Source organism: Phyllobates terribilis, unplaced genomic scaffold (assembly GCF_046119375.1).
Source record: "Phyllobates terribilis strain yellow unplaced genomic scaffold, ASM4611937v1 Scaffold_98__1_contigs__length_5973952, whole genome shotgun sequence".
In the NCBI taxonomy this organism is placed as follows: Eukaryota; Metazoa; Chordata; class Amphibia; order Anura; family Dendrobatidae; genus Phyllobates; species Phyllobates terribilis.
In genome coordinates this window covers 2,734,218-2,751,328 of record NW_027362858.1, presented here as the reverse complement: position 1 = coordinate 2,751,328, position 17,111 = coordinate 2,734,218, and the positions used below count along the sequence as shown (strand labels likewise).

The following is a 17,111-nucleotide window of genomic DNA, read 5'->3' as shown; positions in this document are numbered from 1 at the left end:
AAACTCAACGGCCTATTAGGGAGTTAGGTCCGTGGTGGCATTTTTAGTTGTACAGCTAGTGCCTTTTAAGTCGGTACATAGACTAGTTGGGTGTAGTTTTGGCACTCTCCCCTATGTAGGTTCTCCAGTGGCTATCAAGATACGCTTTCTGGTTAAAACATTTCCCACATTTTGAACATGAAAAAGGCTTCTCCCCTGTGTGAGCTCTCTGATGTTTGATAAGAGTTGATTTCACTGTAAAACATTTCCCACATTCTGAACATGAAAAAGGCTTCTCTCCTGTGTGAGTTCTCTGATGTGTGATAAGAGTTGATTTCTCTGTAAAACATTTCCCACATTCTGAACATGAAAAAGGCTTCTCGCCTGTGTGAGTTCTCTGATGTGCGATAAGAGCTGATTTGTTTGTAAAAGATTTCCTACATTCTGAACAGGAAAATGGCTTCTCCCCTGTGTGAGTTCTCTGATGTATATTAAGTTGTGATTTCTGAACAAAACATTTCCCACAATCTGAACATGAAAATGGCTTCTCCCCTGTGTGAGTTCTCTGGTGCCTAACAAGATCTGATTTCTGATTAAAACATCTCCCACACTTGGAACAAGAAAATCTATTCTCTGCTGTGTGAATTTTTTGATGTTTAAGAAAAGACTTTTTGAGGGGAAAACTATTTGTATATTCTGGATGTGAAAATGGCTTCTTTGCTTTAGGAGCAATTTGTTTTTTTAATGCTTATTTTGTGACTTTGATTTTCCTTAGTAGTCGTTAATGAATCAGAAGACAGGATCTGTTTCATAGGATCAGATGACAGATCTTTGCTGTGAAGGAATGATGGTTTATCTGGAGTAATGGCATTCAGTTCAATTGTATCCTGTGAGATCTCAAAATTATCTGATTTAAAAATTGAAGGTGTCAGCTGTCCCTCTGATCTCCTGGTACAGTCATCTGCCAAGAAGAAAACCAATTATTATTTTTAAGAAAAAATCCTTGAATTTTATATTTTTGAACATTTGTACTTATACTGTCTGTAAAAAAGGCAAGTTATATAAAAAAAATTGAATTATTCACCAGGACAATGACAGTTCACAGTCTAATAGAAAACCTCATAGGATGAACCAGTGGATCGTAGTGTTCAACTGTTTGTTCATTCTGTCTCCAAAATATGGAATAAAAAGCCGCCAATGTTATGTAGGTGAAAATAATACCAATAAAAACTTCTAATCATCTCACAAAAAAACAAGTCCCCACTCAGGTTCATCATCTGTCAGTGGAAAACCAGAGGTTTCCACATTATTAGTGGCTCAAAGGCTCTTGAAAAGCAACATGGCTTCCATAAACCAATCCAGCAATATCCGCTCCCCCAAAGTCAGATCTCCCCCTCGCTTATGAGCTTTGCAGTAGTTTATGTACCTAAATCACATTTAGCCTCCATGTATTTGGCATTACTATAGTGAGAAGAACCCACTTAATTGATGGTGTGTGACTCCTGGAGCACAATCTGGGTACTATGTGTTCGATAATAAAATCACATATTTGCAATTTTCACTCTCCAACATCCACTGCATGATAATTTCTGGAAAGAGCCTGTGGAGTCAAAATAGTCTCTACTCCTATAGATTATTTCACTGAGGGTTATAATTTCCAAAATGGAGTCACTTATGTGGATTTCTACTGCTCTGGTTTTCTGACATTTTGTTATATTAGGGCTTCTGCAAAAGGTGTATACCATCTCGTCTGGGACGTCTACTTCTCCTCCTGCTTCGACTTGTGTGACGTCTGCTTTTGTCACCAGGCGCCGCCTTATTCATTCTGCAGGCAGCGCTGGTGATGGAGGAGACGTCAGAACCAAAAGCTCTGGGCGGTGCAGGCTCTGTCCAGCCACTAAGATTAGGATTGCTGGGACCAGTAGTACCATCCAGTCTGGCAGTATGGGTGTGTGTGCTGTCCAATTGGATTAATCTGCTCCCTGCTTCAGCCAATTGGAAAGCACCGCACCCTACTAAAGCTGGAAGTATATTGCCGGAAGCTTCCAGATACAGCCTTGTTCTCCTCTGGTTCAGTCCTCTGTGCTCAGCTCCTGGCTTGTGTATTTGTTTCCTGTTGTGACCCCGGCCCATTTACTGACTACTCGTGTCTTCTAATTTTGGATTTTCTCTATCTTCTTGGTTCTGACCCGGCTACCTGACTATTCTTCTTCCCATCTCACTCCACAGAACAGCAGATAACACCATGGCCCAAGCCTAGGGGTCTCTGTGTAAGTCCAGATCCATGTAGAGGGGTTAAACAAGTGTTTCCCAAACCCCATCCTCACGGCCCCCCACAGGTCATGTTTTCAGGATCTCCATAGTATTGCACAGGTGAGAGAAATCCTGATGCCTTGATGATACTTTAATCACCTGTGTAATACTAAGGAGATCCTGAAAACATGACCTGTGGGGGGCCGTGAGGATGGGGTTTGGGAAACAGTGGGTTAAACGGTGATGAGCAAAGTAATTTGTGAAATCTGTAAACAGGGTAGATAGTGCCAAGCCTATTCGTGGTAGCCATTTTTTTGATCTTCCAGGTGACCATGAACAGTGCCCCCAATACATTGTGTCTGCACACTATCCCAGCAAAATCTGCATTCAAATAGCTAAATGGCGCTCCTCCCCTTCTTAACCTGCCATGTGCCCAGACAGTAGGGTACAACCGTATATAGGGGATTGTCAGATTCAAAAGAAGTTGGAAAATAATTTGTAAGGTTCATTTGTTTCCTATTATCCTTTGTGAAGAATTCCAAAATTATCACCATATAAAGTGACACACGTCAGATTTGAAAAATGGGGCCTGATTAGAAACAGAAAACTGGCTGCAGGAAGGGGTTAAATCAGAGGATTACTGAAGTCAAAAACTGTGACTAAAGACAATAACACATCTACTGAAATGATCAAACTCAACAGTCTCCATCAGAGAAAAAGGAGTAACTAGTGGTGAAACCTCTCTGGGGTAATTAGAGTATGGGGCTCGGAGGCTCTTGGCAATCTAAACCAGGGCTGGAGCCAACACATCTCCTGCAGGCGTGAATAAATGTATATTACAGCCATCAGCCACGCACAGCTTAGAGATATATCATGGCACAGGTGTAATGTTTTCTGTATAGTTTATCACAATCCTGTTTGAAGTTAGTTGGTTTTAAAAGAAATTGAAAAGTCAGGATAAAGGGAAAGTCTGTTGTTATTGTACAGAAATTCACACTTGGCCTCACTGCACATTTAATGTCGATCATAAAAGCGAAGTTTGGCCAGAAAGACTGGACCTGGTCTTGTAGGGACCATATGAGGACATTCAGCAGCACAGAAGGGAGAGAAGGTAGATTCATCCAATAAGATATCAGGGTTCTAGGAAGCCAACACCATCATTACCCTCCGCTTTCTCTTACAGGCCCATCATAATATTTTTCTTCAAGTGATTTTCTAACTTGTCAGCACATTCTACGTACGCTGTCATTAGGCTTTGTAGTTTACAGATCTGGGCAGGTAACGGTCAGCGTCTTCTAATCCCAGGGGGTAGGTGGATCCTCCAGGTTGTAAGTTGTATAAAAAAAAAGGGCTTTTCACAATTTCTCAAAGTAAATTGAACATTTTCGGATGGAGGAGAATGTTATGCTCCAGCGGCAAAATGGTGATCACACGATTGTGATACGGCCGGACTACACAACCAATAAAGAAGCCACAGCTGGTGTCTGAGAAGAATCTGTGACTTCTCTGCATTTAGTGGTTACTACTCACCTGGGTAGTCATATGTAGGAATCTCCTCTTTACACCGCTCATCACCCCTTACATATGCCTCTATAGTATTAATATGGGTCAGATCTTCACCCTGAAACAAATATTATAAAAGTCACAGACAGATGAGAAGTCACATCTATGATCAGCTCTAATCCGATCATCTTCACCGTTCTCACTACACAAGTATAAAACATATAATACTGGTGGATAAAACAAGACTGAGCACAAGACCTTCACAGCAGTCTACACATCATAGGGGAGATCTCATGACACCTTCTCTCCATCTACCTGATGATCCTGAGGAACATTGGGGTCTTCTTGTTTACAGTCCTGTGGAAGAAGAGGACGGGGACATCTCTCTGGTGTTGTCCTCTTACTGGATAGATCTGGAGGAAACACATACAGGTACTGATTTCATTCTTTACATACAGATAATTATGGGCCGTGTGTATTCAGTCCTGTCTATTACCTGGTGATGTGAGGGGCTGGGGAACCTCCATCATGACGTCCTTGTACAGATCTTTGTGTCCTTCTAAATACTCCCACTCCTCCATGGAGAAATAAACAGCGACATCCTGACACCTTATAGGAACCTGACACATACAATGATACCGTCATCTCCCCGATCCCTTCATAGCGTTACTGTATAATGTCCCAGCAGTGTCACCTCTCCAGTCAGCAGCTCAATCATCTTGTAGGTGAGTTCTAGGATCTTCTGGTCATTGATGTTCTCATGTATCAGGGGGTGAGGTGGAAGCCCTGTGATTGGGCTCAGGCTTCTTCCCCATCCCTCAGACACAGGGGCCTGACAGCGCTCACTAGAGGTCTTCTTCACTACTGTGTAATCCTGGTTATGGAGAGACACATTAATAAATCTCCCTCCAGACATTTCCAGAGTCCTCACCTCTCCAGTTCTGTCCATCTGTTATTCCCATAGATAAGAATGATGTAATGTGACGTCATCAGAATCTCTCACCTCTCCAGTAAGCCGGAAGAGGATCTCTAGGGTGAGGTGTAATATCCTCTCCGCCATCTTGTCTGTGTCCATAACTATCTTTGATGGGTAAATCAGGAAAATTCTCTTATATAGATCTTCACTGAGAGGATCCGATATTTTAGGGACCTGAATGAGAAGAAGATGAAATCCTGTGTAATAATACAATTACTGGAAATAATAAGGGGAAACATATGAGGAGATTTATTATTTTACAGTATTTAGTTTTTGTCTTTACATCTACTAATAAAACCTATATCTTAGGCCATAGATAACAAGCAATTTCTTCCTTGGAGTCTGCAGCTGAATAAGTTTCTCATAGACTCACTGTCAGGGAAATATTGAGAAAATATTAACAATTTCTCCCAAACCCCTCTTCCCTCTCACCCCTCCCTTATCCACCATTTGGACCAACTGTTTCCATGCAATTTAACACACACACAGCAGAAGTCACTTGTAGACAAATGAAGCACAAAAGGTGCTACTGACCCACTTAACATACGAATGCATCTCCTCTTAGCACAGACCTGGGATAGATTGACACTTTCCAGCAGGGGCAGAGATTGAAGGAAAACTCATTTAGGCTTCAAAGGGGTTTAACACAAACTCCAGGATATCCGGAGCTGATACGAAATAAGAAATATTGGAAGTTCCATAACTCTGCTAATAATGGGACACATATTTTTAGTGGCAGGGTCAGCCAAGGAACAATAGGCTTATTTTTTTCGTAGTTGTGAGCCCCTCCGGGGTGCAAAAGTAACAAAATAACAGACTGCAACTACGTCATATGTGGTCTCTAAAGGAAGGTAAATTCATAACTGAAAAAATGGTATTACTTCCGGGCTTCTGCGATCAACCAACAATAAGTTATCGCAAAAGCCAGATATCCTAATAAAAATATGGAGGCTGGAGAACAGCCCATGTAATGTCATCCTAGGATCTGTGTGGGCATGTCTCCCCTTAGGCATAAAAGAATCCACGGAGGATGGATGAGTATTCATTGCCAGGGGGGTATGGAGACTATAATAAACAGATGTTGTTCGATAACAGTCAAATCAATAAGTGGGGCGCCCCCCTCCAGTTAAATGGAATTGTCTCTGCGATATGTTTATTAAGCAAGTCTTCTTTAATCCTGTTTATATTGTGTACCTGTATATTCTGTACTGTATTGTCCCCTTTGTAAAGTCCTTGTATATTTTTCATAACATTGCCTTCATTTTGGATTAAATATAAAATGTAATAGTCCTGTTTCTCTTGCTCTGTAATCGTTCCCTCCCCCGAAGCCATAAACGCTACCAGAGCGCAGGTGTCAAACCAGGCCTGTATTATATTTCAAATCTGGACGGTGGTGGCAGCGAATAATAATAATTGGGTTATCGTGAAGCTGACAGTGACCGTACGGGGGCGTATATACATATCCCGACAGAGTGACGGCAATGGTGAGAGATTGTGTGATCTTCCCGGTGTCGTCTCTTTGCGAGTTCCTGACACTCACCTTCCATAACGCTAATTGTCGTCTCATTTACCGACACTGGAATCGGCATTAGCAATACTGCAGGAGATATTCATCACAAGTGACATGAGAAATAACTACTTCATGATGAGGCAACATCTTCTACTACGGCTCTAAAACCATATTTGGCCAGAGTCCGTCACTGACTACATGACCACCGGCCGTCCATATGAATGTTTCCCGTCTTCCTCAGACTTTAATCTTTTAGCAAGTTAGATCTCATGTCTGATTCACACACAGAAGTTTGAGGCTTTTAAAAAAGCTGTTTTGCTTGCACAAACACCGCGGACAGAAATGATTTGATACTAAAGTCTACATGTGCAGTGTATTATGGGGTTTACTTCTGGCCTTAGGCTTTCCTATATTACAAGAAAAAACCCAGAAAAAAAAACAGATATTAAAATGTTTCAAAAGAAAATTGCCACCAACAATGCTTGTAAAAAAAAAAAACATGCAAAAAGCAGAAGACACATTGCCACTTTTAAACATTCGTTTTTGTTCTCATACAAATTCTTTTGGGCACCAGAACATAAATGTACACTGCAAGGCTGGCACAGTTGCAGCTGCAATAAAATCCCTGGCAGTTTAACCACTTGCTCCTGCAAAAAGCAAACATGGCATCTAAGAAGGTTTAACAGAGTTCGACTGATTGCCCCTCCTCCCCCAAGTGCTCAATAGTATGGGGCTGCCTAGTTCCTACAATACTAATGTCTAATAATGGTGTATGGTCCTGCAATGTACGAATGTCTATTAGGCCAGGCCAAAGGCAGCATTCAATAAGTTACCTTTTAATGCCCCCAGACACATTAGACTAAAGCTGCATGATAGCACTGATTTCGAGGGGTTTGGTCAACTATATAATGTATTTGGGGGCCTTCCGACAGATGATGTCAGGGCAGAGAAGGATCTATGATCCTGAATTTCAGAGGCTAATCCGTTTGTTCTTCCTGTAGATAATCCTCTGCTAGTGGAGTCTGGAGGTGACTCTTTCATACAGACCACAGGAAAGCTGGAATATTTGTGTGTATGGGGGAGTCAGGAGAGATAGCCGTCTGCCAAATGACCGTTCAGTCAACACTTATCTCATGTGTATGGGGTCGTTAGTATTACACTGACAGGCAGTGATGATACACGACACTACAGTAGTACAGTGCATCACCGGAGCGATCAGAGGCTTCTGTGTTGTATGATCGCACTAAGGAGAGTTGTTTAAAAACGTTTATAAAAAAAAGGGTTTAAAAAGTTTTAAAGTGAAAATATCACAGTTTTAGCAAAAATAAATATTCATCACTATAGAGAAAACATGCATATAATGGACAAATGGAGAGGGAGGTCAGCTCACTGTTTATTCAATGTACCTTGTCTGAAGATCACCGCATGGAGCCGCCCTGGTCAGGGACATTTCAAGGTTCAAGTAGAGAAAGGAGGAGAGATGGATTCTCCAGCATGGTCTATATTGTTAAAACCTCACATTTATTGTGAATTCATAAAACTGTTGTGATGGCATACCACCAAGTGCCGACCAAACCAATGCTTATTCCTGATTTACAACATGTGAGTCTCTGTGATACTTTTATATCCTTCCCTTTCCTGGGTGTCCATTGATTACTGAGTACTTCTCAGACAATTTAACCCTGTATTGTATGGAAGAAAAAGAGAATACACAAATACAACTCATGCATGAGACATTCAATAAAATCACTGGAAATCAAAGACAAATACAATTAATTGTACTGTAATATTAATCCTGTCTGATGTCCATTCCCTGTGGGGCTCTAGTTTGTAAATTAAATATCCAATATGACTTTCTATTTAAGATTTTTCTTTTCATATCTCCACCTCTTAATGGTTTATAAGACTTTTCTATTCCTAATATCTGAAGGATCTGATATCCCCTTTATGTTTTTGTGAAAAGCATCTCGAAACCACAGACACGTTTAATGCTGTGGGATTGATTGCGTCAGATAAATGTCTTCTAATACATGTTTATAGCGGATCTGACGTCCATCCCACATATTGCTGTTAACTCTCTATACACTCTATTAAACAGATGACCCCTATAGTGGTACAATTGATGAAATTGTGTATTGCAAATTGTTGTCCCGTTAGGTTTTCTTCAAATGTGTCGGTTTTATTAACATAGTCGCATGCTTTACAGGATGTATGTCCACATTTATATATATATATACACTAGCCATTGAGCCCGTTCTACGCCCGGGTGGCGAGCATTTTTATTGGTATATGGTCTCCCATGCTGGTATGGTGCTGCCCCCCATCCTGGTATTTCTGCTGCCCCCATCCTGGTATTTGTGCTACCCTCATCCGTATCCTGGTATGCATGGCACCCCTCACCCCCAATCCTGGTGCATGGCACCCCTCACCCCCAATCCTGGTGCATGGCACCCCTCACCCCCAATCTGGCTATGCATGGCACCCCTCACTCCCAATCCGGGTATGCATGAGACTCCTCACCCCCAATCCTGGTGCATGGCACCCCTCACCCCCAATCTGGCTATGCATGGCACCCCTCACTCCCAATCCGGGTATGCATGGCACCCCTCACCCCCAATCCTGGTATGCATGGCACCCCCTCACCCCCAATCCTGGTATGCATGGCACCCCTCATCCCAATCCTGGTATGCATAGCACCCCTCATTCCAAATCTGGTATACATGGCACCCCTCATCCCAATCCTGGTATGTATGGCACCCCTCATCCCAATCCTGGTATGTATGGCACCCAATCTCTCATCCTGGTATGCATGGCTTCCTCATCCCCAAACCTGGTATGCATGGCACCCCATCCCTCATCCTGGTATGCATGGCACCCCTCATCCCCAATCCTGGTATGCATGGCACCCCTCATCCCCAATCCTGGTATGCGTGGCACCCCTCATCCCCAATCCTGGTATGCGTGGCACCCCTCATCCCCAATCCTGGTATGCGTGGTCCCCTCACCTTCCAATCCTGGTATGCGTGGTCCCCTCACCTCCCAATCCTGGTATGCGTGGTCCCCTCACCTCCCAAACCTGGCATGCGTGGCCCCCTCACCTCCCAAACCTGGTATGCGTAGCCCCCTCACCCGCCAATCCTGGTATGCGTGGCCCCCTCACCCCCCCAATCCTGGTATGAGTGGCCTCCTCACGCCCCAATCCTGGTATGCGTGGCCCCCTCAATCCTGGTATGCGTGGCCTCTCCACCCCCCAATCCTGGTATGTGTGGCTCCCTCATCCCTTTCACGCTGCACACATACAAAAAAAAAAAAACACAAACTCACCTTTCTTCCCTATGCTCCAGAGCTGTGGTGCTCTGTTCTGCCGGAGGCCGGGTGAGGAGTGTGGCGCCGGAGTAAAAAACGTGCCCATACCGCGCTGTCCGGCGCCATTTTGCTGAAGACACACTGCGAATGTGTCTTCAGTAAAATAGCACCTGATAGCGCTATGCACATGCGCCGATTCCGACGCCTTCACTCCTGCCCCGGTCTCCGGCGAGAAGAGAGGCGCTGTGGCAACGCTCCTCCCGGTCAGGTAAGTATGCAAGTATGACGCCGGAGATGGCGGTATGCGTTCAGTGCCTACACACTCCTCTTACCTGTAATGGCTCCATGCGTTCTTCTGTCTGGAGCCAGACTGTGCAGGCGTGTCGCGCTTGCGCAGTCTATAGAGGATTCAGACAGAGGGACGCTTGTACGATTATATTATAGATATATTCTTTATTTTTATATAGTGCCAACATTTTCCGCAGCGCTTTACATACATTATCATCGCTGTCCTCATTGGGGCTCACAATCTAAATTAAAAAAAAAACCTAACCAAGGATAACCAAGTCACATTACGTTTGGTATTTGTTTCTTAAAAAAACTCGGTGAAAGTTTTCCGCCTAGTTTAGAAGCCTTTTTGAATACAAAACTCAAACAAAATATGTAAAAGAATTTACAAAGTCTGGAGGATGGATCTCAGACATCGAAAAAACTAAGTTTGAAAGAGATATCAAAGACAACGAGTCAAATTCAATTTACACATGGAAATGAAACAAACCAAGAGCTACTGTTCTGAAATACAAGTCACACAATAAATTCAGAGGAAATAGAGGAGAGCGGAGGTCAGCTTCACAAATCCTAATGTGTCCATGGGTTCCTCTAATTATAATTCTCTGAGGACTTATCTGATGTATCAGTGGAATCAACTAAAGACAAGTATTCCCCACAATTCAGCACAAAACAACGGGCGTGCTGAAAGCACAAACATGCCCGGACATGTGCGTTCCATGCCGGAGTGCATCACGGTCTCCTATCTGCGAATGCGCATGTCCGGAAGCATGCGTTCCACACCAGAGCGTATAATGGTTTTGGATTGCATTCCACCAACATAGAATTTTTCTGTCTCTGAGATCAGCGTCATGGGAGACTAAAAACAAGTATTGCACATCCTCCCATCATGCAATAAGCATGTAGATATACTTTATCACTTCATAAGATATGGGATGATGGCCCACAGTATATTCCTAAATGGTCAAATTTGACCTCTATTGCACAATTAGAGATACACAAGAATCACCACACTTGTTAATTATGAAATAGTATAAGTGGAATAATTGATAAGAAATAATTCTGATATAGAAGCTCAGATATCTCGATGAAGTACAACAATATGTGAACCCCATTCACAGGGCACTGAGTAGCAATGGGTAGAGTATACAATCCAAAAATATAATCCAGAATGGGGCTGTATTCACTCAAAATAGGCATAGGAAATTTGCTCATTGTGTCCCTTAGGGGCCAGTGAATCCAGTTTGGAAATCCACTGACTTTCTTTTTTGAGGGTACATCTATTGTGATCACCTCCTCTCACATTGGGTTTAACCATCTCAATGATACAAAAGGAGATGTCTCCGGTTTGATCTCAATGTATACTGTACATGTGTCTCGCTAATAGGGTGTCCCAACCAAGGCGTATACTGCCCAAATGCCGTTGACCCAACTTGCCCTCCACTCTGACCGAATGGAGATCCAGCTTTCCGATCACCCTGACCGGTTCGGGGTACATTTTCCCCACACCTCTAACAGGCTATGGGTACCTTCCTCCCATACTCCTGACAGACAGGGGGACACACCTTTCTTTTACCTTGCCCAGTTGTGGGGCCTACCCTTCCTGCCATCATTTTTACCTTGGGAGCCATGCTCACTAGGGGGCAGCTACGACCGGCCATGTCACAGTCCATCGTGACACTGGTCACCGGCACGGAACCACTTTCCCTATGATCCTCATGTTTCTCCCCATCCCTGCTCATCACCTCGGGAGCTGTGCTAGTCATGGGACAGCTACCATTGACCATGTCACTATCTGGAGGGACACTGGTCACCCGCACGGGACAACCTGCTTCCTGGTGTGTCCGTGCCTGCTCCCCTTGCCCATAGCACTTATGCTGGCTCGCTTTAGGGGATCCTCAGCAGCATCATCAAGCAGGGTGAGGTGGCTGAATTCCCATTAACACAACATACATTTTTATTATGCATGAAATTGACATTATTGTCATTACCGTCAATTGACATTATTGACAGTGGCATTACATGACATATCAGATCTGGGAGGGTGGTCAGGGATGTATCGGGCAATCAACCGTCCCAGATCAGTTCCCAATAGCACATTAGTCGGGAGAATCTCCAACACCCCCACTTCCCTTAACCCCCTCCCCGCACCCAAGTCCAGAAAAACTCGGGCTATCGGCAAACACCCCCAAACCCGGTGACAGTCAGGGTCTTCCCAGCAATGAGTTCCTCTGGTAACACGAACTAAGGGTGGATGATGGTACATTCTGCGCCAGTGTTTTTAAGGTCAACAGTAACGGTGTTGTCCACAGTAACAGGTTGTAAGTTTTCCCGGGCCCTGCCAACCGCCCCACCCACAAAAAGAATGGCTGCAGTAGGTCCTGGGGCCTCAGGTGTGGTGCTCATCTTCTGCCTCTCCAGGCAGACAAGGCTTGTGTGACCCGTTTGGTCACAAACATAACACTTATGGGAGTCAAATGCAGGCCAGGTGCTGGAAGATGGGGCAGAACCCGCTGAGGGCCAGCTGGCTGGAACACTGGGGGTGGTTGTGGGCTTACCCCCTTTCCAGCTGGCGGCGGCTGACTTCCGCACCTCTGGTGTGCGGTTGGCCTTATAGGCATCTGCAATCTGGGCGGCTTTGGCAGCCTCCTTTGGCTCCCGGTCAAGCACAAACTGTCGAATTTGCACTGGGCAAAGACGAACAAACTGGTCGTTCGTCATCAGATCCTTCAGGTCCTCGAAGGTGGTAACTGACAGTCCTTGGACCCACTGCTCAAAGTTGGTCCTGAGCCCATCGACCACGTCACTGTAGCTGTCATGTGGTCCACGCTGGAGGGCTCTGAACTTTTTCCAGTAAACCTCCGGAGTCAGCTGGTACTTTTTTATCCCAGCCTGCTTGACGGCCTCATAGTCTCCATCTTGTCTTCGAATTAGAGAAGCAAACACCTCCAGAGCTTTTCATTGGCGCCCTGGGGTTAAATACCTGGCCCACTGGGCTTCAGGCAGCTGGTACTATCTGCAGGCTTTTTCAAATCCTCAGAGAAATGTGTTCAAGTCCCCGTCCTTTTCCATTACAGGAAAATGCTCCGGACGGGGTTTAAAGCAGTTGGTGTTGCCGGTCTCATTGCCCGATGCGGTGGATTTCGGCAGCTGGATTCGGGCTAACTCCAGCTGGTAGCGCTGCCCATCTTGCCACTTTCGCTCAACAGCTTCTCGATCAGCTTGGGCCTGTCGCTCAGCAGCCTCTCGGTCAGCTTGGGCCTGTTGCTCAGCTCTCTCAGCCTCAGCCTGTTGCTCAGCAGCGTCTCGATCAGCTTGGGCCTGTCGCTCAGCTCTCTCAGCCTGTAGCTCAGCAGCCTCTCGGTCAGCTTCGGCTCGTTGCTCTGCTCGCTCCTGGAATTTCAGGACCAGCTGCAGTTGTCCATCACGATTGTCTGCGGTGAGCAGCTCCAAGGCCATCTGCAGGTGGGGGTCCACACTACCCTGACTGCGGGTCTGGCTGGCAATCACAGGTGGGAACCCTGCAGCAGCACTATCCGGGTCTTGGCTGGCCACCCCATCATCCGAGCTCTGCAGCACCTTGCAACAGTTCAGCAATCATTTGGTGCCTGGTTTTGCCTGTGGGGTCAATCTGTCTCAGCTCACAGAGAGCAGTGAGAGTCTCCTTTGACTGCTGGTGATACCAGGGCTCTTCACGTGTAGCCATCATTGCCAAATAAAAGATAGGACAGAAAAACAAGAGAAGGGGAGGGGATGCAACTGCTATACGTACAGTAATGTCCCAAATAAAAAAATATTAAAACACTGACTCTTATTTCTTAAAAATCTGCACAGTATTCTCGCAAGAACCGTGTAAGTTTTCAGTGACAGGAATGATTGCTCAATCCAACCACTGATGTTCTGTAATATCCCACCGCTTGCCACCAATTTGTCAGGGTTCAGCAGCGACGACACCGGGGAGATCACACAATATCTCGCCGTTGCCGTCACTCTGTCCGGATTTCGTCAGGGAGTGGGGACTACATAGGTATCGGCAAGCGACCAGTGAGCGTATGGCATCACATCTCCGGATTCCAACGCATGGAATATGTGTATATGCCCCTGTACGGTCACTGTCAGCTTCACAATAGCCCAATTAATATTATTCACTGCCACCACCCTCCAGATTTGAAATATAATACAGGCCTGGGGGGAAGCCTGCGTTCTGGTAGCGGATGGCTTCATGGGAGGGAACAATTACAGCACAAAAGAAACAGCACTATTACATTTTATATTTAAACCAAAAGGGAGGCAGTGTTATGAAAAATATACAAGATTTTACAGAAGGGGACAATACAATACATAAGCAGTTACACAAAATAAACAGGATTAAAGAAGACTTACTATATCGATCACTGAGATGATTCAATATAGGTGGAGGGGAGACACTCAGCAGAATCTGTTGCTATAATAAATATATACTCCCGCAATGAATACTACTCTAACCTCAGCAGATTATTTTATGCTGCTGAAGGGAAAGACCTGCCCACACACCCCTTGGATGACATCACGGGGGCTGGTCTCCAGCCTTCATATCTTTATTAGATATCTGATTTTTGTGATAACTTATCGTCGGTTGATCATAGAGACCTGAAAGTGATACAATTTTTTCCGTTATGATTTTACCTTTCTCCAGAGACCTCACACGGTATAGCTGCGATCTGTTATTTTGGGACTTTTGCGCCACAGCCCCCCAAGGGGCTTACAGAGACAGGAAAATATCCATATCGTTCCCTAGCTGACTCTGTCACTAAAAATATGGGTCCCATCATTATCAGAATTATGAAACTTTAGTTATTCCATATTTCGTTTTGACTCCGAAGATCCTGCAGTCTTTGTTAAACCCCTTTTGAGCCTAAACGAGCCATTTCCTCTTTCCTTCCATCTCTGCTCCTATGCTGGAAGGTGTCAATCTATCCCAGGTCTGTGCCAAGAGGAGATGCATTCGTATGTTAAGTAGAATAGTCTACTGAGCTTCTTGTACTTGTATTTGCATACCAACAGCTGCGTGGAGTGTCAGCTCTCCTCTGGTGACAAATGGTGGATAAGGGAGGGATGAAGAGGGGTTTCAGGGATAGAGAGAAATTGTTAATACTTTCTCAATATTTTCCTGACAGAAACTATACACTAAATGGTCCCTAACTGACCGACCCTTTCTGAAAGTTATCATGGGAGTAGATCCTACAGCACCCCTCAGGTCCGGTTCAGCCACAAGTATATCCCAGTGTTTTCTGAGGATATGAAAGATACAGTCACTCTGATGGTTGTAAGTTTTTCTTACTCGTGTTGTCCAATCTTTTTCTTGGTCTCTTGGTTAGGTAAGGAGAAGTGTCTGTCTCTCCCATTTTTCTACAAACGATGATGCAGAATCCAAAATGTAACAGGTGTACCCTTTTTCCCTGAATCTGATGTTCAGGTCTATTGCCTGTATATTAAAATCTGTGACATTAGAGCAGTACCCAACTGTAAAAACTGGCCCTTGGGTATTCCTCTTTTTATGGGGATGGGGTGGTGGCTATCCCACTTCAATAGTTTATTAGTGCTTGAAGGTTGATGGTAGATGAGTGTCCCTAGGGTCCCATTGTAATCCTTCTTGATTAGTACATCCAGGAAAGGCAACTGGTAATAATTAAACTCTGATATAAATCTCAACCCCACTCTATTGATGTTGAGTTCCCTGACAAATTCAAAAGATTGTTCACTCGTCCCTGACCAGATGATAAAAATGTAGTCAATATATTTGTACCATACCCCAATATATGGATGTCACCACTTATCATCATCCCCGAATATTGTGGATTCCTCCCACCAGTCCAGGGATAAGTTAGCATATGAGGGGGCACAGCGGCTCCCCATCGCAGTACTCATGAGCTGGAGGAAGTACTTCCTGTCAAAAAGAGTAATAGCGAATTTTAGAAGATCCTTCATGAAGTCATTATGTCTGCTACACTCTACTGATCTCCATTTCAAGAAATGTCTTACTCCTCTGATACCATCCTCATGCGGTATAATACTGTACAAAGCCTCGATATCTAGTAAGGCCTGCTCCCCTACATGCATGTATACATGCTCGAGGGTCTACATGTAGGGGAGAAGGCAAAGGGAAAACCAACTCCAGAGGGATTATTCCAAGTGCAGGACCTCAGACGCTACTATGGGAACATTATACTGTGTGGGGGCATTATACATCCTGCATAAGGGGCATAATGGGGGCATTACACTGTGTGGGGGGCATCATACATCCTGTATAAGGGGCATAATGGGGGCATTACACTGTGCGGGGGGGGCATCATACATCCTGCATAAGGGGCATAATGGGGGCATTACACTGTGTGGGGGCATTATACATCCTGCATAAGGGGCATAATGGGGGCATTACACTGTGTGGGGGGCATCATACATCCTGTATAAGGGGCATAATGGGGGCATTACACTGTGCGGGGGGGGCATCATACATCCTGCATAAGGGGCATACTGGGGGCATTACACTGTGGGGCCAGTAAAGGGGTCCTGTACTATGAGAACAATACGTTTCCTCCCTTCCTGTCTCCATAGTTGGGTCGTATGTATCTATTACAGGAAACAGAACAAAAACCTTATGATTCTTATAAAGGGGCAACACAAGACCCCAAAAGAGTCTCCGTGCTGAAGGGGTTAATGCCCCCTGCGCCCAGTAATGGGGGTCTCCACATACCTCCACCTGCAGAGCCGCCACCACATATATGGCTGCTCTGTGCGCACAGGACCTGTGATGAGGTCACAGGAGGGGAGGAGTCAGGGGTCACATGATCAGGGGCCTCAGTGGATGCAGGACTCTGCTGTGCTGGTTGTCATGGTGCTGGATGAGCTGAAGTTTATGTGTGGGGTCAGGAGGGGTTTACAGTGTGGATGTAGCAGAGCCGTGTGTGTACGAGGTGTACGGAGCAGAGCCGTGTGTGTACGAGGTGTACGGAGCAGAGCCGCGCGTGTACGAGGCGTACGGAGCGGAGCCGCGCGTGTACGAGGCGTACGGAGCGGAGCCGCGCGTGTACGAGGTGTACGGAGCGGAGCCGCGCGTGTACGAGGAGTACGAAGCGGAGCCGCGTGTGTACGAGGTGTACGGAGCGGAGCCGCGTGTGTACAAGGTGTACGGAGCAGAGCCGCGCGTGTACGAGGAGTACGAAGCGGAGCCGCGTGTGTACGAGGTGTACGGAGCGGAGCCGTGTGTGTACGAGGTGTACGGAGCAGAGCTGCGTGTGTACGAGGTGTACGGAGCAG

At 45.3% G+C, this 17,111-nt stretch overlaps 1 protein-coding gene across 2 annotated transcripts; it reads right to left on the bottom strand.

The window, feature by feature from the left end:
• Positions 1 to 561: 561 nt before the first annotated feature.
• On the bottom strand, positions 562 to 16,614 carry LOC141198629 (uncharacterized). Of its 2 annotated transcripts, XM_073663069.1 has the most exons (8): positions 16,549 to 16,614; positions 15,606 to 15,741; positions 4,739 to 4,885; positions 4,430 to 4,609; positions 4,232 to 4,355; positions 4,051 to 4,148; positions 3,763 to 3,853; positions 562 to 940 (listed from the first exon to the last, which is right to left on the bottom strand). In XM_073663069.1, the coding sequence occupies exons 3-8, from the start codon at positions 4,808 to 4,810 to the stop codon at positions 702 to 704; spliced, it is 804 nt and encodes a 267-aa protein (XP_073519170.1). In that variant the 5' UTR covers positions 4,811 to 4,885; positions 15,606 to 15,741; positions 16,549 to 16,614; the 3' UTR covers positions 562 to 701. The 2 variants fall into 2 exon arrangements, with proteins under 2 accessions (XP_073519170.1, XP_073519169.1); XM_073663068.1 differs by lacking the exons at positions 15,606 to 15,741; positions 16,549 to 16,614 and having other exon boundaries at positions 4,430 to 4,830.
• Positions 16,615 to 17,111: the final 497 nt, after the last annotated feature.

What these genes read in the sequence shown, in the direction of transcription:
- LOC141198629 (XM_073663068.1), bottom strand. Translation starts at nt 4,684, where the DNA reads ATGGACAGAACTGGAGAGGTGAGGACTCTGGAAATGTCTGGAGGGAGA. An exon ending in TTGAGCTGCTGACTGGAGAG is followed by an intron (nt 4,356 to 4,429) that starts GTGACACTGCTG and finishes TGTATGTGTCAG; the next exon opens with GTTCCTATAAGGTGTCAGGA. An exon ending in TCCTACATATGACTACCCAG is followed by an intron (nt 941 to 3,762) that starts GTGAGTAGTAAC and finishes TCTTCTTGGCAG; the next exon opens with ATGACTGTACCAGGAGATCA.